Raw genomic sequence first — 25,530 nt, 5'->3', positions numbered from 1 at the left:
CTGGGAGAATGCAAGTTTCCAGTACAAAGGACTTAACATTTCTTACATACTGCTTGACTAAAATCTTTACAAAAATTGACTATATTCTATACAAGAAAAACTTAACAAGGGTAAAAGGAGAAACAGAATCCGTTAGTCGTCTCTTACGACATGCTGGGGAGCATCGGGTAAATTCTTTCTCGTCCCAACCAATATGGGACTCCCCCTAACCCGCGGGGAGTATATTTTTAAATGAATAACTTTGAAATCAAATGGGAGTCAAAGAAGATGTAGTAAACACACACATATAAACCAGCGTGTAGACATTTGTATAAGCTTTATTCATCTTTCACATTTCAAACACCATTCGATTCACACAAAACTCTTTCCTTATTAAAAGAATTTACAGAAGTACCTGTTCTTAGGAAAATGTTAAGCACAATTTCAGATGCAATTTCTTAAAAGCAAGTTAATGCGTATAAAACATAATTACAGTCCGACATCAGTGTGGTGTCCCTTCACTACAAACATAATTACAGTCCGACATCAGTGTGGTGTCCCTTCACTACAAACATAATTACAGTCCGACATCAGTGTGGTGTCCCTTCACTACAAACCATCTCCCCTCCCATCCCCACTCCTTCCCAAATAAATGATCCAAGAAACAAAAACACAACAAACAAAACAAGCGTCTAGTAAAAAAAAAAAAACAATAAAAAAAAAAAAAATAATCAATCAACTTGCACGATACACTCATAAAAAAAAATCCGTTTCTTTTTTGTCTCGCCCAAGCACAAAGGATACCTACATCTAATTATGCCGCAAAACTTCAGGACGATATGTCAACATCTCATGTAATGTTTATGTGGACCTGGCAAAACAAAAACAAAAGAAAGAAAGAAAAAAAAGAAGGAAAAGAAAGAAAGAAAGCAAGAAAGAAAAAAAGAAGGAAAAGAAAGAAAGAAAGATGAAAAGAAAGAAAGAAAGATGAAAAAAAAAGAAAGAAAGAAAGAAAGAAAAAAAGAAGGAAAAGAAAGAAAGAAAAATGAAAAGAAAGAAAGAAAGATGAAAAGAAAGAAAGAAAAGAAAGGGTCACACTGATGATGAGTTTAGGGTAGAAAAAAAGAAAAGGAAGAGAAAAATAAAAGGGGGTAGGGTAGCAGTAGGTACAACATTTGAATGAAAGAAGAAAGCAAGTTGCGTGAAGCGATCTCAAAACATTTAGTCAACCTGTCAGCCTGAAACTAGATGATGATCAACACTCAAAACCCAGGATCAGTCATCACCAAGACCAGTACACTGTAAGACTTTGCTAGCCAAAACCCGAGACAAAGATGGGCTGGGCTTGTCTCTTCGAAAACAGATCAGAAAAACGTCTGGGAATACCATCTGGAAGAATTCACATGTGAAGTTTCAGAAAGATCTAGTACTTTTCTGTAAATCTTTCTACACACATGTACACACAAACACACACACGCGCAAACACACTGTGAAGGAAATCACGAATAACATTAACAGGCAAAGTTGATAGTGACAGCCTCCACGCTTTGAGAGCGTTAACCAGAGATAATAGAGTGACGTAGTGAAGTGTGGTGCACGGATTGTAAATTCAGCTCACTGACCGAGAGAGTTGATGTTGTGAATCGCAACGAAGATATCGTTACACTTAACCACTGTCCAGGGACAGGGAGGGGTTGTCACAGGAATCGACCGGGAGAAAGGAAGCCCGAGTAGAGCACTTAACAGGTAAATGGAATAAGCATTTGAATATCGCTAATGTTTATCGTATAATTTGAACGACTAACACTGTAACTTTAAACATAGCAGACAGATATCTAAGACAAGATGTCCGCTATTTATATGTTGTGCAGGTCGTAAAGGAAGATAGCGCCCAGATGACAGAATGAAGGATCTGAGAAGCCGCCGGAATATCACGCCTATAGACTCGCATAGCTGAGATTCGACGGGATTTCTAGAAGCTAGTGCACGGTTATTCTTGTCCGCAGAGTTGGACCATAGTGGTAGGGCGGTAGAAACTGAGTAGACCGAGGTCACCAGTAGAAGGAAGTAGTAGTTAAAATACATTTCCTAGTGAACAGCAATAGAAGCTGTGTAATTCTGCGTATGACCAGAATTAAAATATGTCTACAATATCTTAATTACTTAAGAGATAAGGAATATTTAGTAGAGCAGACGGTGTTCTTAAGTCTGCCGTAGTAGGAACTATAACTGGTTTTTGTTGACTACCCACGAGCCGTGAGTAGATACCTGTAAACTAGATATCGTGTGCCTGTGAGTCCACGGACTGTTTTTGTAGTTTTATACCTAAGTGAAGGGTAGAGAGTTTTGTCATTGCAATTGTGTACGAGATTGTCATCTCGAGTTGTTTTTTTGCCTACAAAACTGTGAGTACTGGATTTTTGAGTACCTAACCTTTATGTTTATGATTGTGTGTATTTGTGTGTATGATGTCATAGCCATATAATACAGTGGAGGGAACTTACCTTTGGCGTTGTGTTTGATTCCTGTATGACAGCATACTAGCACATTTACATTCATTCACACACACACATGCAAACAGGCTTGCTAAAATCTAAGCCACATACACAAGTGCCTGTCTCTCTCTCACACACACACACACACACACACACACACACACACACACACATCCTCGTCTCAATTCCCAGTCTACTGGAACTCTTATTCAGTCAAAACTAGACTAAATGTAACAAGTCGCGTAAGGCAAAAATACAACATTTAGTCAAGCTGTCGAACTCACAGAATGAAACTGAACGCACTGCAATTTTTCAGCAAGACAGTATACTCGTAGCATCGTCAGTCCACCGCTCGTGGCAAAGGCAGTGAAATTGACAAGAAGAGCGGGGTAGTAGTTGCGCTAAGAAGGATAGCACGCGTTTCTGTACCTCTCTGAGCGTGTTTTTAATCCAAACATATCATATCTATATGTTTTTGGAATCAGGAACCGACAAGGAATACGATGAAAGTAGTTTTTTTAAATTGATTTCGAAAATTTAATTTTGATTTTTAATTTTCAGAGCTTGTTTTTAATCCAAATATAAAATATTTATATGTTTTTGGAATCAGAAAATGATGAAGAATAAGATGAACGTAAATTGGGATCGTTTTATAAAAAATATTTTTTTTTTTACAATTTTCAGATTTTTAATGACTAAAGTCATTAATTAATTTTAAGCCACCAAGCTGAAATGCAATACCGAAGTCCGGCCTTCGTAGAAGATTGCTTGGCCATAATTTCAATCAATTTGATTGAAAAATGAGGGTGTGACAGTGCCGCCTCAACTTTTACAAAAAGCCGGATATGACGTCATCATCGTTATCGAAAAAAAGAAAAAAACGTCTGGGGATATCATTCCCAGGAACTCTCATGTCAAATTTCATAAAGATCGGTCCAGTAGTTTAGTCTGAATCACTCTACACACACACACACAGACAGACAGACAGACACACACACACATACACCACGACCCTCGTCTCGATTCCCCCTCTATGTTAAAACATTTAGTCAAAACTTGACTAAATGTAAAAAGCACAAAGGTGATGCAAGCACTTAAGCAAACAGTGTTGAAAACAAACAAACTGCAGATAAAGTGGGGTGGGGGGGGTGGATTGATGAGCAATACAAAGTTAGAAATTGCTGGTCGATGGTTTGTTTGTTTGTTTATTTGTTGCTTAACGTCCAGCCGACTACGCAGAGCCATATCAGGACGAGGAAGGGGGGGATGAAGGGGGCCACTTGTCAAGCGATTCCTGTTTACAAATGCACTAACCCATTACTTGTGTCCCAGCAGGCTTTAGTAAAACTAAATTAATACCTACTGGAAGATTACCCGTTTCCAGTATGTTAAAATAGGCTTAACCTATCTACTGCTGGACTTACATCAGAACACTAACAGATTAAACTATACATGAATCGCGAGACAAGCGGCAAGAGAAGAGATTTTTGGAAAAAATACAGGTGAATGAGCAAGAAGGCAGAAAAAAGAAAAGAATTCATGAAGAAAAAGAGAGCATGACAGGAAAGAGGAACCAAAAATCTACCTAACAGCAAACTAGAAAGCTCCTGCGGTTCCAAAAACAGGAGGGGCCTTTAATTTCATAACCGCAGTGCCCCACTGCGGGAGCTGGTCGATGGTTCAATTTCATGCTTGGAACAGAATGTGAAGATTTACCAGGAATGTTCACTCTCTTTCCCTCCAACCCACACATTATCAAGAAAAAGACAAGTAATATGAAGGAAATAGCACAAAGCCACGTCACCCGTATCCTAGGTCAAGCGTACTGAAAGACTTTAGTGTTTTTTCACCAGTGCCGCTCTTAAATATTATGGGTATTAAATGCACACAAAAATGGTATTACGTTAAAGCACAAATCATAGCTAAAATTAAATATTTCTGATGCAAAATGTTTACATCACAATAAAAAAATAAAACACGTGTCATACACCGCTTTCGGGGAAAGAAGCATACTCAAACCTGGGCCTATGATACAGGCATCAAACAACACTAAAATAAAAGTACACAGTATTTACAACGTGATTTCGTCCTGCTTAAAACAGCAACATCTAAATTCAAACCAAAATCACCGACTCACAATACACTATTTTAATACACCTGGTTATGGCAGCATTATACATACATGTGTAGACTGAAACAAAGACACAGTCTTAATCTTTAAATCAAGCACTGACAAACCAACCAAGTTTCACATAACATACTGCAACTGTCAAAGAGCAGCAACCAATGTTGATTATGCACTGATATTTTGTATCACCTAAATTCACAGTTTTAGGTACGTTACAAATTTGCTGAATTAGCTTTAAAAGTTTCGGCCATTTTATATTTCCAAGAAGTTTTCAGCAGTCCTTGACATACATTTTTATCCAGTGTGAAAGTTCGTCAATAGATGGGGTATGTGCCTCTTACACAAGTACAGGAACCACATGTCATAAACCAGATGAAAACAATGCCTTGGTAATCACCGTTTAAATGTTAAATGTTCATCATACACAGAAATGTGACTCTCTTGTCTCTGTAGTCACCGTTAAATTGTTCATTATTCACAGAAATGTGACTCTCTTGTCTCTGTAGTCACCGTTAAATTGTTCATCATACACAGAAATATGACTCTCTTGTCTCTGTAGTCACCGTTAAATTGTTCATCATACACAGAAATATGACTCTCTTGTCTCTGTAGTCACCGTTAAATTGTTCATCATACACAGAAATGTGACTCTTGTCTCTGTAGTCACCGTTAAATTGTTCATCATACACAGAAATGTGACTCTTGTTTCTGTAGTCACCGTTAAATTGTTCATCATACACAGAAATGTGATTCTTGTCTATCAAGTCAACATATAAATGTTCATGGTTTCAAATCAACTCTCCAAGCGTCATTTATGCATCAAGTTTTGCCAAATTTCACAGAAATTAAAAATCCCGAAGTGTTTCACAGAAACTCTCCTCATTGACAACTGGCTTCACAGAAGTTCATGAGATGATTGAATCCAATGTAATTCAAAGCTTTAGGAGTTCTGCAGATAAAATATGCCACCTAAAACACTGGGCACTCCTGCGCGAGAAAGAGTGGACTAGATCCATGGCTCAGTGCACAAACCTTCCAAGCTTTGTCCTGGCCTCAAGAAGTCTGAAAAACTCTGTCAATGTCAGATCTGAGAAACAAAGGGAAACATTCAATTCCAGCGCTTACGTCCCTTTGTTTCGCAGATCTTAAAACAGCACCCATGCCTCAGTTGTTTATTCTGTGAATGTCAAACAAGAGAGCAAGCAGGCTGGCTGAGTGAACAAACTCTTCAAGATGAGTTAACATTGTATTTGAGAAGGCTGCAGAACTGTTATGAGACATGAGGTATTCCTGATTGACTATATTCACTCTCATCCATACAATGTGCTCCTCAAAACAATAGTCAGGTCCGTCAGCTCAAAAAACACATTCTTTCAACTATGTCAGAACCTCCAGATCAACTGAACATGATCGTCAGAAAAATTGTAGAGACTCATCCATCAACAAACGTTTTGAACTGCATAAAGCCAAATAAAAATATATGTTGGTTAAGGGTAACCCGACCGACCCTATTTTTTCCCTCCGACCCTAAAACATTTTTTTCATTTCTAAACAAACCAACACTTTTGGCACATTTTGCGAACCATACCGAGACTAAGGGAAGTAACCTCCTTTAAAATCGACTAAATTAAAAAAAATATTTAAAAAAAGAAGCCGACCTACCGACCCTATCTTTTTTGGTCACGATACCCTAAACCAACATATATTTTTAAATGGCCTAAGGACCTAGATCCACCCCAATCACTAAAAGTTCCAGAATGATTGGACATGAAGAAATTAATAGAGACTGGTGCCTCTGCTCAATGAACCGACTGGCCACTCTTTCAGGTCAGTGAGGGCCTCAGAATCTTCTCTCTCATGAGATGGTTGAAGGACTCCTGGCCATGAAGACAATGTCACTTTGACATCTGACACCCCTGATCATATGATTCATAGTGGAGCTGTTACTAGGAAAAACTCTTTGAGCTGTGTGAGGGCCTCAGAATCCAATCTGTTCATGAGAAGGTTGAAGGGCTCCTGGTGGTGATGACACTGTCACTTTGACGTCTGACATCGCTGATGATAGTGAAACTTGAGTTTGGACAAACTCTTTGAGCTGTGTGAGGGCCTCAGAATCCACTCTGTTCATAAGAAGGTTCGTCTGACATCGCTGATGATACTGATAGTGAAACTTCTGTTTGGACAAACTCTTTAAGCTGCGTGAGGTCTTCAGGATCCACTCTCTTCGTGAGAAGGTTGAAGGTCTCCTGACCTCACTTGCAGTACACAATATTCACCATGACAGTGGAAAGGAATTCCACTCCTCAGCTCAATGCACAAACTCTTTCAGCTTAGTCAGGACCTCCTGGTCAATCCTGTTCATGAGAAGGTTGAAGAGCTCCTGGCTTCCCTTGCAGTGCACAATATTCACCATGACAGTGGAAAGGAATTCCACTCCTCAGCTCAATGCACAAACTCTTTCAGCTTAGTCAGGACCTCCTGGTCAATCCTGTTCATGAGAAGGTTGAAGAGCTCCTGGCTTCACTTGCAGTACACAATATTCACCATGACAGTGGAAAGGAATTCCACTCCTCAGCTCAATGCACTAACTCTTTCAGCTTAGTCAGGACCTCCTGGTCAATCCTGTTCATGAGAAGGTTGAAGAGCTCCTAGCTTCACTTGCAGTACACAATATTCACCATGACAGTGGAAAGGAATTCCACTCCTCAGCTCAATGCACAAACTCCTTCAGCTGTGTGCGGACCTCAGGGGGGACCTTGTTCAGTCTTTTTCTTCTTTCTCTTTCACTAACTCAGTTCATCGATTCCTTAGCTCAATGCACAAACTCTTTGAGTTGCCTGAGGACCTCCGGGTCGACCCTGTTCATGAGGAGGTTGAAAGGCTCCTGGCCGTGCAGGCGCTGACAGGCTGTCATCTGCGACACCAGGTATTCCTGAAGGGACACGGTGTGTACTGGGTCCACCTGCAACAGCTGAAAGAACACAACATGACATGACATGACACGACACTAGGTATTCCTGAAGGGACACGGTGTGTACTGGGTCCACCTGCCACAGCTGAAAGAACACAACATGACATGACATGACACCAGGTATTCCTGAAGGGACACGGTGTGTACTTGGTCCACCTGCCACAGCTGAAACAACACAACATGACCTGACACGACACCAGGAATTCCTAAGTGCACAGACAGACAAACCCATAATACAGAAAAAACTTATCTGACAAAATGTTCAGCCGCTTGTACGGAAGACACAAGCAAGGCCATAAGGAAAAGGTATTATATTATTATATTATTATATTATTATATTATTATATTATTATATTATTATATCAAGTCTTTTATCGCGCGCGTATCTCCAGGCTCGGACTCAAGGCGCAGGGATCTATTTATGCCTGGTATTTATAGTCCTGTAACCCTCATAGTCAGTCGGGCTGCTTTCACACTGGGGAAAGCGAGCTGTCATACAATATGGCGCTACCGGCTTTTTTTCTTCTTTTTCTTGCATGCATGTGTTTGTGTTTCCAAGCCCTGTGACTTTCCCTGTGAACTTGGGTTCTTTATCGTGCACATGCATGCACACAGGGGTGTCCGGGCACCGAGGAGAGTCTGCACAAAGCTGACTCTGGGAAATAAATCCCTTGCCAAACGTAGGGGTCAAACCCATGCCGATAGAAACAACTAGTTTCAAAGCCAGCACCGCTACCGACTGAGCTTTCTCTCTCTAACGTTCCTAAGACACGGCAACTAGGTGATCATCCTTTATCATTATATGTCTGCTTTGTATGTTGTGCAGCGTCCACATTAAAGATCGATAGATCAAGATTTCAGTGAATGGTTTGTTTTGTTTACAATTAAACGTTCTCTAAACTTACCTTTTTATTTTAGTTTGCAACACGAAAAATACTGAAGGTAACCTGTGGTCAACATGTGCCAAAGTACAGAGTTCAACCATGCCACTTTTATTTCTTTGCAAAGAAGCAACAAACTTTTAACAAATAATTGAATAAGGGGAGGTAAGTGATTGACTCGAGACTTGAGTAGTCGCAGACAAATTAACAAAAGAACAAAACAAAAATGGAATAGCATTATTGTGTTGTGTTTAGCACAATTTTGACAACTCTTAGTGAAGGAGTTAGCGTCATACCTGTCGTTTGCGTCGGTCATGGGGTGTATCTTGCTCATCATCAGGAATGATCTCCCCTTCATTTATCACCAGGCAGCTGTAAAGCAACATAAAATGTGAATGGCAATTCAATGTGTAAACACATGCGTCTGAGTGCAGATCTTTGTGATGAGACATATGTGGAAAGGCTTGACCATAATTGAATATGAAAACAATTTCATGTGTTAAAAAAACAAAAACGTGTTTGATTGTTCTTATCCCATCACAGTTACCCAGTATCAAGGATGGTCTCAAAATATTCTGAGCAGTTAGTTACTTGATCTTCAAATGAAACTTCTGTCTATCTTGAAAATATCACACCATAGACAACACAGCACTTGTGAGAAGCAACCTTAAATCTCTGAAAACGTCTCACGCTTTTGGTACAGAAGAAACAGCAATAATCACAGCTAACAACCCTACATGTGTAATTGCATGTATGCACAAACTCACTTAAGCACAGCAGCAGAGGTATAAAGAAAGAACATTTCACATGGAAAAGCAGACACGTCAAAAATCACTCACTCTGCTTGCGGACCAGATTCATCAACCCGACAAACGTCATGGAGAACTTGCACAATGCTGTTGATAATGCCGGCAAACCTCTCCGTGATCACACTGCAAGGATTTGTATTTAAATAATTTATCAGATCAACATTTCTTGTTATATCTAAAACAGATACATGCTTAAGGTGTCACATTGTAAGTGGTGAAAGCAAACCTGATATGTAACTGCATGTAGCTGCATGAGAGAGACAAGCAACATGAACACTTTGCACATTCACCAATATATCAGGTTATTGCACATTCAGTTCAAAGGGAAAGTACATCGAAAACTAAAATGAATGTAACTATAGGTTATGTTTGTTTTCCTGTATTCAGCTTCTTGATTGTATGTGTCTAGCATGTGACTGAATTGCAATTTTATCCCGAAATCGAGTGTTCAAAATTGTGATGTGATTCCAGAGATATGTTCTGTAATAAAAGAGCCTGTCTGAGTGGATCTTCCCCCATCTTTCCAGTTCAAATGAAGAGTTTTTATAACAGATCCAAGTGTACGGTTAAACAGGTCTGCTATCCCTGTGGAGACGCAGAACAAGGTGCAGCCAACATCCTGCAGGACTGCAGGAATCTCCAGCCCCTGAGGAGAGAGATCTGGACCAGGCCGACGACCTCCATGAGAAGCTGCATGGACCTGTGGAGGCTCTAAATAAGACCACCAGCCCCTGAGGAGAGAGATCTGGACCAGGCCGACGACCTCCATAAGAAGCTGCATGGACCTGTGGAGGCTCTACATAAGACCACCAGCTTCATATCCAGAGCTGGACTCCAAGTGTAAAGGCGAACGACAAGAAGAAGACTGACCTGTTGTTGAGGGTCAAGAGGGAGGCGAAGGCCAGGCCACAGATCTTGCGTCGCTCTGGCTGGGTGATGATGTCCAGTCGGTCGGTCCACACGTCCAGCAGCTGACCAAACACTGACCAGCTCTGCACACAGTTCATCAATTATTTTATTTTATTTTATTAAAAAAAAATAAAAAATCTGTCCTTAAACCGGTTCCTCGTCCCTGGGTGCTCTAACACTGCCCTGTCCCAGTATCCACAGCTCCATCTATGTCCGAATTTTGTTCTGCTGCTAGACTTACCGATTTTACAGACGCTCCAGGGAGGAATGTCGGGTTCATCCTTTATCTAACCTCAGACATGAAAATAGAAAACGGTCAAAAAGGAGGAAATACAGTTTGCCAAATCCAAAATAAGACAACACTTAGAAGATTTTATCCGTTTTTCTTAACCCTGATGTAAGAACATTGACTTACATAGGAGGAGTCTTGCGTACAGCTTCAAAATCAATCTAATGTGTCCATTTTTTATATCCAACATAAACACCCACAGAGATTTCTTTCTTTCTTTATTTGGTGTTTAACGTCGTTTTCAACCACGAAGGTTATATCGCGACGGGGAAAGGGGGGAGATGGGATAGAGCCACTTATCAATTGTTTCTTGTTCACAAAAGCACTAATCAAAAATTTGCTCCAGGGGCTTGCAACGTAGTACAACCACAGAGATTTAAAACGAGGAAGACTTTCATGACTGTAACCTGATACAGGTGTGTGTGTGTGTGTGTGTGAAGTAAGGTCTGATTTTGACATCTCCAGGGATATCATTTGCAACGCCAGTCAGCAGAATGCCTTAACATATTTGAAATTGTCCAAAGTATTGCTGCCATTTTTGCACAGCTGCAAAGCTTCTTTCATGATGAAGGAAAGGCAACACCAAAGACCGCCTAACACTTCTGAAAATTGGTGATGCTATTATCATCATTTTGGAAAATTTGCAAAAGAAAATGAATCCTATTAACATCCCTACCTCTCGCTTCTCTCCCCCTATCCCAATCTCTGTGTATCTCTCCATCTGTCATTGTTTTTGAACACTTGATTTGATCCTTTTCATGTTTTCCTACCATTTACAGACCTGTTTACCCTAAACCCGAGGCAAGAGTACTTTCCCAAAAAGTTGAGTGTATTTTTCAAAAAGTTGGTGTACTTTGCAAGCAAAGCCATATGGGCTAGGGAAAATGTACTTGTGGGTGCAAACGTGTTTGTGTAAGAATAGCATGTCTTTGTGAACACCTTCAGAATTTCACTCCTTCAAATACAACAGGGATAAAACAATTTTATTTACCTGTCAGTTTATAACATTATAACCAGTGTCTTCCAAACAGATTGATAATGAAAAGATTAAGTTCGTGAAATAACATCTGCGGTTGACAGTGGCAAGTTCATTTTTACAATCATCTCAGAAAACATTGCTTCAGCACGGACTACAGCCTTTTCTTCTGGCAGGATTTTCTTTGCGGGAATGAACTTCATAATTCCTTGGCAGCTTTCAGCGGATTTCTTTGCAGCAACCTTGTCCAGGTGAGATTTGGAACTGCAGTGTCGTTCGATGTCATATTTCCCAGCATGGCCAACGGAGAAATCTGATTTACAATATTTGCAGTGTGCATGACTTTTTCCCATAGTAGACTCCACAATTCCTGGCTCTTTCTTATATTTCTCCAAGAAAATCTGCTGCTTCTGCTGTTTAGATTTGGTACAGTCATCCGAAACTGGCACATTTTTCCGCTTCATTTTGCCACGATTGTCCAGACGATCGCACGTGCCAACAACTGAACAAGGTTTCCACAGCTGAAGACTAGCTGTCATGGTTATCTCCCTTCGACCGAAACCGGTATCAGTTGTACCATCCTGTAATCAGCACACCAACACCGGAAAACGTATTCTAGACTTTTTCTTATGCGTATTTCTTGTGTGTGTCGCGTATTTGCGTACCGATAATAATTTGGCGTACAAAATACGCCCAAATCGTACTGGTAAACAGGTCTGCATTTACTCCACACACACACAAACACACACAACTTTTCTCCACACATGTAACTTGTAAATGATGACATTCTCTGGTCTAGATACAAAAAGATGGAAAACATACAGACTGACTTCCAACATCTCTTCTCGTGGAGAGACAGACTGGAATGAGAGACGTACAGACTGACAAAATGTTCTGAGATGGATAAGATGAGCGAATGACAACTTACATCTCTGCCGGCAGACTGTGATACATGCTGAATGATGGACCACAACACTTCCTGGTTCTGTAGCAAGATGCGAGCAAAGATGCTGATATGCATCGCAAGCAGTACACAGCTCTCCTGCAATCAACACACAAATAATTCTGGTCAAGACGAGTGAAACAAGTCTACAAGTTTAACTTCTCAACTGTTTTGGGGCGGGATGATAGCTCAGTTGGTAGCGGCACTGGCTTGAAACCAGTTGTCGCTGTTAGCATGGGTTCGAACCCCACATTCAGCAAGGGATTTTTATTTTCAAAAGTCAACTTTATGCAGACTCTCCTCGGTGTCCGAACACCCCAGCGTGCACACATGCGCATGATAAAGCTCCCAATTTCACCGCGAAAGTCTCAGGGCTTGGAAACATGAATACACGCAAAGTAGGAAAAATGCAAAACTTGCCCCATAGCTCCTCACTGAAGGAGTTACCTTTTTACAAGTCTATCCCATTGACCTCCCCTTTCAACAACCTCAACATCCCCCATGCCTCCCAAGGGAAACAGTTACCTTCCTTCTCAAAAGTCTACCAAACTTACCTCCCCTTCCAGCATGGCATGCAGCACAGAGGATAGGAGTTACCTCCCTTCTCACAAGCCTACCACACTTACCTCCCTTTCCAGCATGGCGTGCAGCACAGAGGGTAGGAGTTACCTCCCTTCTCACAAGCCTACCACTCTTACCTCCCCTTCCAGCATGGCGTGCAGCACAGAGGGTAGGAGTTATCTCCCTTCTCACAAGCCTACCACACTTACCTCCCCTTCCAGCATGGCGTGCAGCACAGAGGGCAGCATGGGCATGAAGACATGGGGACCCTCAGCGGGGAACGCTTTCAGCACCAGCTCCATCAGACGCAGGATCAACATAATCCCCTCCGCCTTCAGGTCCGTCATCAGGTGAGCCAGCGAGGACACAAGTACGCTGGAATACTCCTGTGAAAAATAAAGAGAGTGGTACAAAGAATACTCCTGTAAAAGAAAAACAGAGTGTTACAAAGAATACTCCTGTAAAAGAGAAAAAGGGTGGTACAAAGAATACTCATAAAAAACAGGATGGTACAAAGAGTACTCCTGAAAAAGAGAAACAGGGTGGTACAAAGAATACTCCTAAGAAACAGGATGGTACAAAGAATACTCCTTTCTTTCTTTCTTTCTTTATTTGGTGTTTAACGTCGTTTTCAACCACGAAGGTTATATCGCGACGAAAGAATACTCCTAAGAAACAGGATGGTACAAAGAATACTCCTGAACAAGAGAAACAGGATGGTACAAAGAATACTCCTGAGAAACAGGATGGTACAAAGAATACTCGTGAAAAAAGAGAAACAGGGTTGTACAAAGAATATTCCTGAAAAAAGAGAAACAGGGTGGTACAAAGAATACTCCCGAGAAACAGGATGGTACAAAGAAAGCTCCTACAAAAGTCAGTACATGCAAAGAATGCAAAACCACGAGCGTAACCTAAAAGAAGAAGAAAAGCACTGACCTGCATAAAGTCCCGGGCCCCTAGCAAGACGTAGATCTGCGTGATCTTCAGACACAGGCGAAGGTTCTCCGTGCTCACCTCTGTGAACGAGAAAAACACTATATGCACAAAGTTCAGTGACAAATATTATTTCACAAAGGTTATTCTCAAACTTGTAGCAGGAGAAAACAACAACAATGTTTTGACTAACAATGCTATATGAATACAGGTCAGTGACAAAACCCAATATTGCTATTTCATATGTTACGTGGATTTCCATTGGTCAATTGGGCAAAACTGAGCTCAGTGCAAAAGTGATATCGACGACATTTCCGTTGATATCAGTTTTGATATCGACGACCTCTTTATTGCTTCCCCACTTCAAAATATATATGAAAATGTAATTATCCCAGAATTTAGTTGAGCAAGTGACTAAAGACTTTTTGAAAGGAAAGACATTTTAAAATACTGAAAAGTACAAGAAAAGAGTGAACAAAAAGAAATAATAATCAGAGGGAGGGATATGGAACAGCCAAAACTGAGACAAATACTTTTGTAATTTCTTTACAGTAAATACAAAATGTCCAGAGAATTAGCAATATATCTAACATTGACTGACTGTGTGATGATATCTTCTGCTATTGGTCTGTTTCGACAGTGATATCAAAATCTCGACCTCCTGTCTCGATTTTGATATCACTGTCTCAACAGACCATAGCAGAAGATATCATCACACAGTCCGTCAATATTGGGTAATACAGGTCATTGACAAAAACCAATTCACAAAGATTCTATCAAAACTTGCACAAGGAAAATAACTACTTTTTGACAACTAGCAGATGAATTTATCCTTGAACTTCAAGCCATAGATTTTTTCTCAAAGACCTTAGGAACACTGACAGAAAAACGCTTCCATGACAAGACTTCTAAAACTTGTGCAAGGAAAAGAACAACATTTTGACAACTTAGTTATACTGATAATGTGAATTTATCCTTGAACTTTGAGCCAAAGATTTTTCTCAAAGACTCTAAAAATAAAACTGACAGAAAAACGCCCGCATGACAATCCTTCCCCATAAGCTGCAATTCTCACTCACCCAGCAGCTGCGGCATGTTCTTGAAGAGTTTGAGGAGTGGCGGGGAAGACAGAGGAGCGTTGAGGAGCGTTATGTGCCAGAGCTCCAGCCCGTCCTCCAGCAGATAGACGTGCTGGTCCTGCTTGGTGTCGGTGCTGGCGTGGATGACCGGCAGGATGAAGTGGTGCAGCTGTGTCGACTCCTGGCCGTAACCCTGCCATGACAACCACTTCACATATTGCGTTCACACAAAATAGTCAAAGGTAGACAAGCAAAGGTAAAAAACAAACAAAAAAACCAACAACACACACACACAGACAACCATCGTGTTACACGACACTTGAGATTGCCACAAGTTCTCAAACGTCGTATAGTTGTGTTCTTTTATTCTACGTCGCCCGTCTTCGCAGCAGCAGAAAACAACTCGTCAAATTGAGTTCGAGGATTTATTTAGCATTACATACATACCACTGCACATCTAGCAGAACTCAAATAGAAGCTTTTTTAACATTCAAATCGCGCTGGCATATATAGTAAATACTCAATCTCGAGAATATTCCAGACCGAACACGATACAACTACATTATACGAGCCGTGCATGGACTAAACTAGCGACATTCTCTCTGACGTACATCAAAAGCGCCGACACACTTAATCCGAACGAACGCCACGAACTCACGACTAAAACAGCATGGTAAACAACTTGTTTTGACAGGACTAGAAAGTTCACCTGCATTCTCGTCCAAGCATAAATATTGTGTTTACAAAATATAATATCGGTACTTTCCCACAAAGTACAAATAAGTCAACTACATGCAACACACAAAACTGAACCAAAGCTCAGCAACGGTAGCGTTTTCTAACCATCGATTCACTTACCAGCCAAACAACTAAATAAACCCTCTCAACATCTCTCATCTCCTTAAAATGCCAGTTTAACACAAACATTTGCATAAAATGATAAATAAATCTGAGCAAGCTGGTCTTAAAAAGGAGGGAGTCTTAAACTGGAGATAAATTTACAGACGTTATGAACACAAAATGTGAAAAACCAAGGTCTAAAAAAGGGGGAAGTCTTCAATTTGGGAGTCTTGAAAGAGGGGTTCCACTGTATGCTCAATATATATCAGTGTCAATAAGAAACAAAGACGTGAAAAACCTACTGACCTGCACGAGGTGAATGAGGGTGGTGAGGATGGCACAGCGCAGCATGTTGTGTTCCGCTGACTCCTGCCACAACAGCGGCAGGTACTGCACCAGGGAGGCAATGTACGGCCGAATCTCGGCGCCAACTCGCTCAATCACGAAGGACAGCACGTGCAAAACATGCATCTGCAACAAAATTCAAGTCGCGTGAAGCGAAATTAACATATTTAGTCATTTTGTCAAACTCATAAAATGATACTGAACGCACTTCATTTCATGAAGACAATGCTTCGTGGACGGATACCCCGCAGACCGAGACTGAAAGCCCGGACACAATGATATGGAAAATGTAGCTGTAATGTAACTAAATGTAAAAAGAATAGTTAGTTAATGGGATGATTAATTTTTGACAAAACACAATATTCACAAGCACAAGCACAATAATATGTAACATAGAGACAAGCGCCCAAATAAATGCAATTGTTTAACTATGACTAAAGTAACAACAAAATGAAATGACCCTGACCTTGGTGTCGCACTCTCTGACCTCCTTCAGAAGGTTGAAGAGCAAGGAGAAGACTGGCTCGATGTACTGCACACATAAAGTTTGTCATTGCTATCATCTCAGTCAAGCAATTCAAAAATTCAAGCATGACTATTCAATTTGTTAGATCAATTGCAAACAAGTTGGATAAGAGAAGTTATGCACACAATCCATCCCTCCTCCAATGAATCCTAGTAAGCAAGTGAAAGGGGTTAATACATGTATCAGAAAGTCTGAATTGTTAAATTCTGTTCTTTCACTTGTTCTGTTTTAAGGTAAATCAAACACATTTTAATATCTAAAAGAATGCAAATGAACCACACACACATGCATGCACGCACGCACACTAACACGCACACACGCTATCACAAACTTACAGGCAGAAGCTGTTCTGTGCTGAACTCAAAGTCGTCGACAGGTGCACAAGTCAAGGTAAACAGTGGATCACCAGCTTTTTATCACATCCTGTAATGGAACGGTAAGGCCCCCCCCAAAAAATAGTCTGTTTACGGTAACCCGACCGACCCTATTTTTTTCGCGCGACCCTAGACTTTTTTTTTGGCATTTGGGGAAAAAAAACAAAAAAACAAGAAGGGCAAAGCCCATACGACTCACATGCTTGACCTAAACCTAGCAATGACATCATACACTAAGAACTGCTTTACACATTTTTCCTACCAAAATACATGTGACCTTGACCCAAGGTCAAGGTCATCCAAGGTCATGCAACACAAAGCTGTTAATTCAAGACATAGGAAGTACAATGGTGCTTATTGGCTCTTTCTACCATGAGATATGGTCACTTTTAGTGGTTCACTACCTTATTTTGGTCACATTTCATAAGGGTCAAAGTGACATTGACCTTGATCATATGTGACCAAATGTGTCTCATGATGAAAGCATAACATGTGCCCCACATGAAACAGTTATCTTCCATAGTTCAGGGTCAAGGTCACTTCAAAATATGTATACAATCCAACTTTGAAGAGCTCCTGTGACCTTGAAGCAAGGTAAACCAAACTGGTATCAAAAGATGGGGCTTACTTTGCCCTATATATCATATATAGGTGAGGTATTCAATCTCAAAAACTTCAGAGAAAATGTGAAAAATGTGAAAAATAGCTGTTTTTTAGACAACATTTATGGCCCCTGCGACCTTGACCTTGAAGCAAGGTCAAGATGCTATGTATGTTTTTTAGGGCCTTGTCATCATACACCATCTTGCCAAATTTGGTACTGATAGACTGAATAGTGTCCAAGAAATATCCAACGTTAAAGTTTTCCGGACGGCCGGACGACTCGGGTGAGTACATAGACTCACTTTTGCTTCGCATGTGAGTCAAAAATCTTTTGTTTTTTTTTGCAAAATAACGTAAAAATATGGTTTTTTGGAAGGAAAAAAAAAAAAAAAAAAAAATCACGACCTACCGACCCTATTTTTTTGGCCTATGTTACCGTAAACAGACCTATTTTATTTTTTTGGCCTAACAACGGAATCCTCCCCCAATCTATCCAGTTTAATGGACCAGCATACACATAGGGATGGGTGTGTGTGCGTGCACGTGTGCCTTTTCAAAATTGAATGTGTCTGTTCATTTCCATTTCCATTACTTTATTATTCCATTGCTTGGAAATTCGGGTCGCTTCCTCCCAGTGAAAAGCTAGCAGCAACAAGAGTTACACTTCCAAGTTATGTGCGTGTTTAAGAGTGATCAGCCACCCGCATTTATGGCAGAATGACCGAGGACTCTTGTGTGGAACATGGATACCATCTGAGTCTGTTCATACAGTTGACCTGTCAACACTCTGCTTTTGCAAAAACAGAAACAGAAACACACACACATTTGTTCTCCAAACTCTGACACGGAACAAAAACGTGCAGCATAATTGAGCTACAAGGATATCAGTCTTCAGTGTCTATGCGTGCATGTGTGTGTGTGCTTTTTTTTAAATTTAACGTGTCTGTTTAACACTCTACCTTTGCAAAAACATAAACACACACACATTTGTTCTGCAAAATCTGACAGAACAAACATCCACAGCATGAGAGACAAGGATATTAGTCTTGAGTGTCTCTGTGTGTGCTTTTTGAAAGTTAACGTGTCTGTTCAACACTCTGATTTTGCTAAAACATAAACATAAACACACACACATTTGTTCTGCAACATCTGACAGAACAAAAACTTGCAGCATGACTGAGCGACAAGGATATCAGTCTTGAGTGTCTGTGCATGTGCCTTTTTGAAATTTAATGCGTCTGTTCAACACTCATTAACATAAACACACACACATTTGTTCTGCAAAATCTGGCACACGGCAACAAAGAGCCTGGATCCATTTCTGGGACTGGTACTATGGCAAAGTAATTTATTATTATGATATTTATTATGATTTAAAGCCACAAGGATATCAGTCTCGAGTGTCTGTGTGTATGTGTGTGTGTGCGTGCTTGCGTGCATGTGTGATTGATTGAGCGACAAGGATATCAGTCTTGAGTGTCTGTGCGGCCTCCAGCCTGACGGCCAGATCTTCGTCTTTGTGCAGCAGCGACATGATGGCGTCGTACAGAGCGGGCCGTAGCTCCACCGACATCTTCACCCCCACCCACTGGCCCATCAGCCACACCACGCGCTTCCGGATGATGCGGTAGCTGAAAACAAACCATGAGGTTAGAAGCGGATATTTCATTTCAATGCTCGTTATCATTTCACGTATCAGGGCTGAGGAACCAATCTCCTGGGTTCAGGTGCGAGAAGCGAAACTGGGTGTCACCCAATTCTGTGGGAGCCAGCCGCGGAGTCTGATTGGTTAAAATTGAGATTTGTTGTGATTTCAACCAACAGACCCAGCGGCTGGCTCCCACCCAGTTGGGAGGCACCCAGTTTCGCTTCATGCACCTTAACTCAGGAGATTGGTTCAACATAACTCTCATTTATTATGCGATAGCTGAAAACAAACCATGAGGATGAAAGACGTTGCATTTCAATACTTGTTATTCTCTCAAGTGCAAGGAGATTGCTATTGCATTACTCTCACTAACTCTGTTGCACATGTCGCATTCATTTGGAGTGCTTACTTCCCTTTATTTCTCAGATCTGAAAACACACCAACACAGAAAGAAAAGCAGCTGTCTCTGAATGATCCACTGGCTCAGATTCAAGCGGACATATAAATCTCTGCAGATTTGTTCTGACAATAAGTACCGGGAGGTTTGCACAAATCTGTACACATAAACCATGATTAGTAGCATGTTTCAAATAACCTGATGCAATCTAGGAAAAGAAAAAAAACACAGAAGCACAACAACTGAAGCATGTACAAACATAAAAAACAAGAAATTCCTCCGAGGTAGGAAAAACACCCCAGTTGGTCAAAGGGAAATAACCATTCTCACTGCCACCAACTGAGAAGGTTATTTCCCTTTGACCATTAAGATGTCCCTCTATAAGTCCTTGTAGAATCTTAATCCACCAATAACTCCCTAACCGTGTGTTTGACTGGTCCCAATTTTTGTAAGGACCGTCTCAGGAATGTATAGAACCTGTTCACCAAGTTTGGTGACGATCAGTCCGTTCATTCTTGAGATCTATATGCGAACACAAACACACAAACACATCGACCGAAACCTATACACACCCCTATACCGGGGGTGTAAAAATCATCAAATCACTATTAAAATTTGACAGCATATGAGAAAACCCAGTATATGTCACGCAACACACCTATAAAACCTATCGTAACTTCAAGCAGAATCTAAAAATACTGAGAAACTACATAACCACAGGTAACATAGGAATAATCAAGAAATGCAATTAATAGGACAGCAAATTACCTTTCATCCTTAATTTGAAGTTCTTTCAACAGATGGTTTGTGAACCATGAATCGTAATCGATTTCGTCGAACAGGTCAAACGATGCTAGACCCACAGCATCGTACACTGAAGATGAAGGAAACCAGCCTCAGTAAAACAGTTCCAATTGCAGTGAAAACAAGAAATTCCTCCGAGGTAGGAAAAACACCCCCGTCCTTACCATTCTCACTGCCACCAACTGAGAAGGTTATTTCCCTTTGACCATTAATATGTCCCTCTATAAGTCCTTGTAGAATCTTAATCCACCAATAACTCCCTAACCGTGTGTTTGACTGGTCCCAATTTTTGTAAGGACCGTCTCAGGAATGTATAGAACCTGTTCACCAAGTTTGGTGACGATCGGTCCGTTCATTCTTGAGATCTATATGCGAACACAAACACACACACAAACAAACACATCGACCGAATCCTATACACACCCCTATACCGGGGGTGTAATAATTATCATCACAGTTCTCATGGATAAGACAAGTGTCATTAATATTTAGCATAAGCGTAACAAGACATTGTATGAAGGCATGTGTGTGTTTGCGTGCGTGTGTGCGTGTGTGTCTGTGTGTGTGTGTGTGTGTGTGTGTGTGTGTGTGTGTGTGTGTATGCATAGCGTGTGTAGCTATAAGTATAAGTTTGTTTCTGAGTCTGTATTTGTGTGTATGCACACTCGTTAGTTATGGTGCAAACATGCACAAGCTCTTGTGCACACCAGCCTGCATGTGTTCACATGTATGTGCCTACTGCTGTGTTCTTACTTGCACAGACTCACTAAGACGTACAGTAAACCCCCCCCCCCCCCACCTCCCCTTGAAGACCCCTCAATTTCAGACCCCCCCACCACCCCCTTTCTAAGATCTTGCTTTTTCAGACTTTCTGTTCATAACCTCTGTAAATTCATGAAGATTTTAAGACTCTCTCCATTTAAAGACCTGAGTTTATCAGATTTGTGTAGGTCTTAAAAATTGGGGGTGGGGTGGGTGGGTGGGCCGAATCCTCTTTATTTACCTGCGTCCTTTTTGAGGACGGCCTGCATGTCGTCAGGGTTACACGGGCCCTGGTTGACCTCCACCAGCTGCAGCAAGACAGGGGTCAAGGACAGTCGGTACTCCTTGAAGATGGTCAGAAACAACACCTCCGTGCACGGCTGTTGATGTAATGAATGGTAACATTCAGACATGAGAATAGAAATGAGCAAAGTAATTAGGACATTGAACCTGTGGTGTAATGCGTGCATGTGACTTGTGAGTGAATGTGACGAATGATAAGTTAGCTTGTTGACTGGTTGTTTTTAAACCTTCTTTTGGTCATCCCTGCTATCTGAGATCCGACCAGGCTTTACCAGGCTTTACATGAGATCAGACCAGGCTTTACATGATATCAGACCAGGCTTTACATGAGATCCGAGCAGGCTTTACAGGAGATACGACCAGGCTTTACAGGAGATCAGACCAGGCTTTACATGAGATCAGACCAGGCTTTACATGAGATCCGACCAGGCTTTACATGAGATCAGACCAGGCTTTACATGAGATCAGACCAGGCTTTACATGAGATCCGAGCAGGCTTTACAGGAGATCCGACCAGGCTTTACAGGAGATCCGGCCAGGCTTTACATGAGATCAGACCAGGCTTTACATGAGATCAGACCAGGCTTTACATGAGATCAGACCAGGCTTTACATGAGATCAGACCAGGCTTTACAGGAGATCAGACCAGGCTTTACAGGAGATCAGACCAGGCTTTACAGGAGATCAGACCAGGCTTTACAGGAGATCAGACCATGCTTGACATAAGATCCGACCAGGCTTTACATGAGATCCGACCAGGCTTTACATGAGATCAGACCAGGCTTTACATGAGATCAGACCAGGCTTTACATGAGATCAGACCAGGCTTTACAGGAGATCAGACCAGGCTTTACAGGAGATCAGACCAGGCTTTACAGGAGATCAGACCAGGCTTTACAGGAGATCAGACCAGGCTTTACAGGAGATCCGATCATGCCTCCACTATGATACATACCACAAATCAAAAGCCTGACTGCTTTCTGCGCAGAGTGAGATTTTGTTTTATGAATTAATTTGGGGGAGAAAAAATCCTTTATTTGGAAAACTTCTTTATTCTCTCACCCTCAAGGAATATTTGTATGAGTCACCACCCTCTTCTTGGCCTGAAAAGAAAAGATAACACAACATAAAATTGAGACACACACACACACACACACACACACACACACACACACACACACACACAGAGTAAACTACTCATTTCTGAGCAAGAGATGCCTTGACTTGTTGATAGTAAGCTACGATAGTGTGGTAATGACTCAATATTAGAGTACAGCCATTTTACAACAACCAGTAAGTAGAAAATAATACGACCACAAAAAAACCTGCACTGAACAGTAATTAGTTTTAAATGAATAACAATGAAAATGTATGAACCCGAGAAAGTAGAAGAAAACAAAAACACAGGGAGAAGAAAAGTACAGTGGAACCCGCCTTTTAAGACCCCCCCCCCGCTCCTCCAATTTAAGACCCCCCCCCCCTCCTCCAATTTAAGACCCCGCCCCCCCCCCTCCTCCAATTTAAGACCCCCCCCCCCCCTCCTCCAATTTAAGACCCCCCCCCCCCCCCCTCCAATTTAAGACCCCCTGTTCAGAACCTTTATAAATGTACCCCCATTTTCAGACTCCCTCCTTCTAAAGACCCAATTTTTTTAGGTCTTAAAAGGGGGGTGCCACTGTATGCAACAACTGTACATCAAGGTCACCGACACTAGCAGGGCGGGGATGTTGCTCAGTTGGTAGCGCGCTGGATTTGTATGTGGCCAATGTCAGCGTGAGTTCGTCCCCACGTTCGGCGAGAGATTTATTTCTCAGAGTCAACTTTGTGTGCAGACTCTCCTCGGTGTCCGAACACCCCCGTGTGTACACGCAAGCACAAGACCAAGTGCGCACGAAAAAGATCCTGTAATCCATGTCAGAGTTCGGTGGGTTATAGAAACACGAAAATACCCAGCATGCTTCCTCCGAAAGCGGCGTATGGATGCCTAAATGGCGGGGTAAAAACGGTCATACACGTAAAAGCCGTGGGAGTTTCAGCCCATGAACGAACAAACAAACAAACAGACACTCGCAACCACAATTAAAAGCCACTCACAAAACTCTTCCGGGTCGGCCTCCCACAATGTGAGATCGTCGGTGGTGAGCAGGAAGTACTGTGAGACCAGGCGACGGCACACCTCCGACAGCGTCTCAAAGGTGAAGAAATCCGTCACGATCTGTCTGGCCTCTAAACACACTGCACTGCAGTCCTCTGGAAACAGTCAGGGAAAACTTTATCGAGTGGAAACTTTGGTTCAGATTTTCTGTTTAATAAAACTACTTCTGTTTAGGAATTTGTTTTCTGTCCATACAAATCAGAAAATCACCCCCATGACTCACTCTTCAAAACACCTAATTTTTCTAAAACTGTGGCAATTCTTGAGGAGAAAAATGTAGGTTGTTTTTCCAAGAGAACACAAAGAAAATTTACCTTTATTGTTGTTGCGAGGTTTGTAAGTTTCATCCGTTTTGGATCAATTACTAAAATTTTAATTCTATTTGGAATGTTGAGATTTTTAATGACCAATTTCCAAACATGCAATTCCTCCGGATAAAAATATAGGCAGTCTTTTCAAGAGAACACAAAGAAAAGACAATTTTCTGAAGATTCCAGTGTCATCAGTCATGGTCTGGTAACTGATACAAAGAAGGTTTACCTTTGTTGTTCTTGCGAGGCTTGTAGGTTTCACAGAACAGAATGCCTTTCATCAGGTTGAAGGAATGCACAGTGAAGCGTTCAAACAAAAGACCTGCAAACATAATAATAATAATTAAACACAGTGACGCATTCAAATTAAAGACATGCAAACAGTTAGCACACAACAATAATGAAACATAGTGGTGGTTCCCTCCATTTTGGTAGGAAATGTCTGAAGTGCTTAAAGCTACTGGACATGTCAACTCCAGGTGTTCAGAGCTGCGTCTTTCCGTCATGCCTCGGGCAGGTATCCGTTTGAAAAAATACCAAGTTTCACTGAATTTCATGCAAGGAGTCAAACACAGCAAATTTTTTACGAATTAATTTTGGACTGCCGCGGGCAGGCCTGAGTCGCTCTTGACAACGCCCATATCAAGTCCCACACGTGAACTAATTACGTCAAAAGCCTACATGGAAGTCTATTAGTCTCGGCGAGAGGGAGAATTCTTTCTGTTTGGGGCACTTTTCGTCAAGACATTGTGTGTGATGACGTAAGAAACTTGTAAAAAATGGTATGGGGGTCCATTTTGGCATTCCACACACAGCCTTGAGCCCAAGAACGTGTTCATTATTATTATTATGGTGAGCTTATATAGCGCGAACCACAAGTGCTCTCCGCGCTTTACATATTAATTTCTGCCGTGTGAAATGGAATTTTTTACAGACAGACAGACAAACAGACATTTTTACACACAATATATGACGCATTCACATCGACCAGCAAACCTCAAGCCTGTTAGGCGAATGTTCACCTTTCGCGGCCTTTATTCCAAGTCACACGGGTATTTGATGGACATTTTTATCTATGCCTATACAATTTTGCCAGGAAAGACCCTTTTGTCAATCGTGGGATCTTTAACGTGCACACCCCAATATAGTGTACACGAAGGGACCTCGGTTTTTCGTCTCATCCGAAAGACTAGCACTTGAACCCACCATCTAGGTTAGGAAAGGGGGGAGAAAATAGCGGCCTGACCCAGGGTCGAACACGCAACCTCTCGATTCCGAGCGCAAGTGCGTTACCACTCGGCCACCCAGTCCTTTTCATGGAAAATGTTAATTACTATTTGGCGGGAGATGCGAACTGACAAACTGCATGCAGTTTTGTTTGGCTGGCAACACAAAAGGTATGTATAGGCATCTGTGAGATAGCTGTGGGAAGCTCCTGGCTGTTTATACTGTAATCTGCGACAAAAAAACAAATCGTTGCTCTCAATGCTGTGACTCAGGTCCTGC

At 41.4% G+C, this 25,530-nt stretch overlaps 1 protein-coding gene across 1 annotated transcript in view; it reads right to left on the bottom strand.

The window, feature by feature from the left end:
- Positions 1-5,872: 5,872 nt before the first annotated feature.
- The window catches only part of LOC138947343 (importin-11-like), a 31,550-nt gene continuing 11,892 nt past the window's right edge, over positions 5,873-25,530 (bottom strand). Inside the window, exons 9-25 of the mRNA XM_070318802.1 lie at positions 24,254-24,346; positions 23,653-23,808; positions 22,621-22,661; positions 21,497-21,635; positions 20,458-20,563; positions 19,112-19,275; positions 17,003-17,043; positions 16,608-16,673; positions 16,103-16,267; positions 14,957-15,149; positions 13,881-13,960; positions 13,151-13,327; positions 12,366-12,479; positions 10,134-10,255; positions 9,294-9,386; positions 8,751-8,826; positions 5,873-7,573 (exon numbers count right to left, since the gene is read on the bottom strand). Coding sequence (XP_070174903.1) covers positions 7,415-7,573; positions 8,751-8,826; positions 9,294-9,386; positions 10,134-10,255; positions 12,366-12,479; positions 13,151-13,327; positions 13,881-13,960; positions 14,957-15,149; positions 16,103-16,267; positions 16,608-16,673; positions 17,003-17,043; positions 19,112-19,275; positions 20,458-20,563; positions 21,497-21,635; positions 22,621-22,661; positions 23,653-23,808; positions 24,254-24,346 — 1,985 coding nt within the window. The 3' untranslated portion in view covers positions 5,873-7,414. The remainder of the gene's footprint in view (positions 7,574-8,750; positions 8,827-9,293; positions 9,387-10,133; positions 10,256-12,365; positions 12,480-13,150; positions 13,328-13,880; positions 13,961-14,956; positions 15,150-16,102; positions 16,268-16,607; positions 16,674-17,002; positions 17,044-19,111; positions 19,276-20,457; positions 20,564-21,496; positions 21,636-22,620; positions 22,662-23,652; positions 23,809-24,253; positions 24,347-25,530) is intronic.

Source organism: Littorina saxatilis, linkage group LG1 (assembly GCF_037325665.1).
Source record: "Littorina saxatilis isolate snail1 linkage group LG1, US_GU_Lsax_2.0, whole genome shotgun sequence".
Taxonomy (NCBI): domain Eukaryota; kingdom Metazoa; phylum Mollusca; class Gastropoda; order Littorinimorpha; family Littorinidae; genus Littorina; species Littorina saxatilis.
Note: the sequence above shows the minus strand (reverse complement) of the source record. Positions and strands in the feature narration are given on the sequence as shown.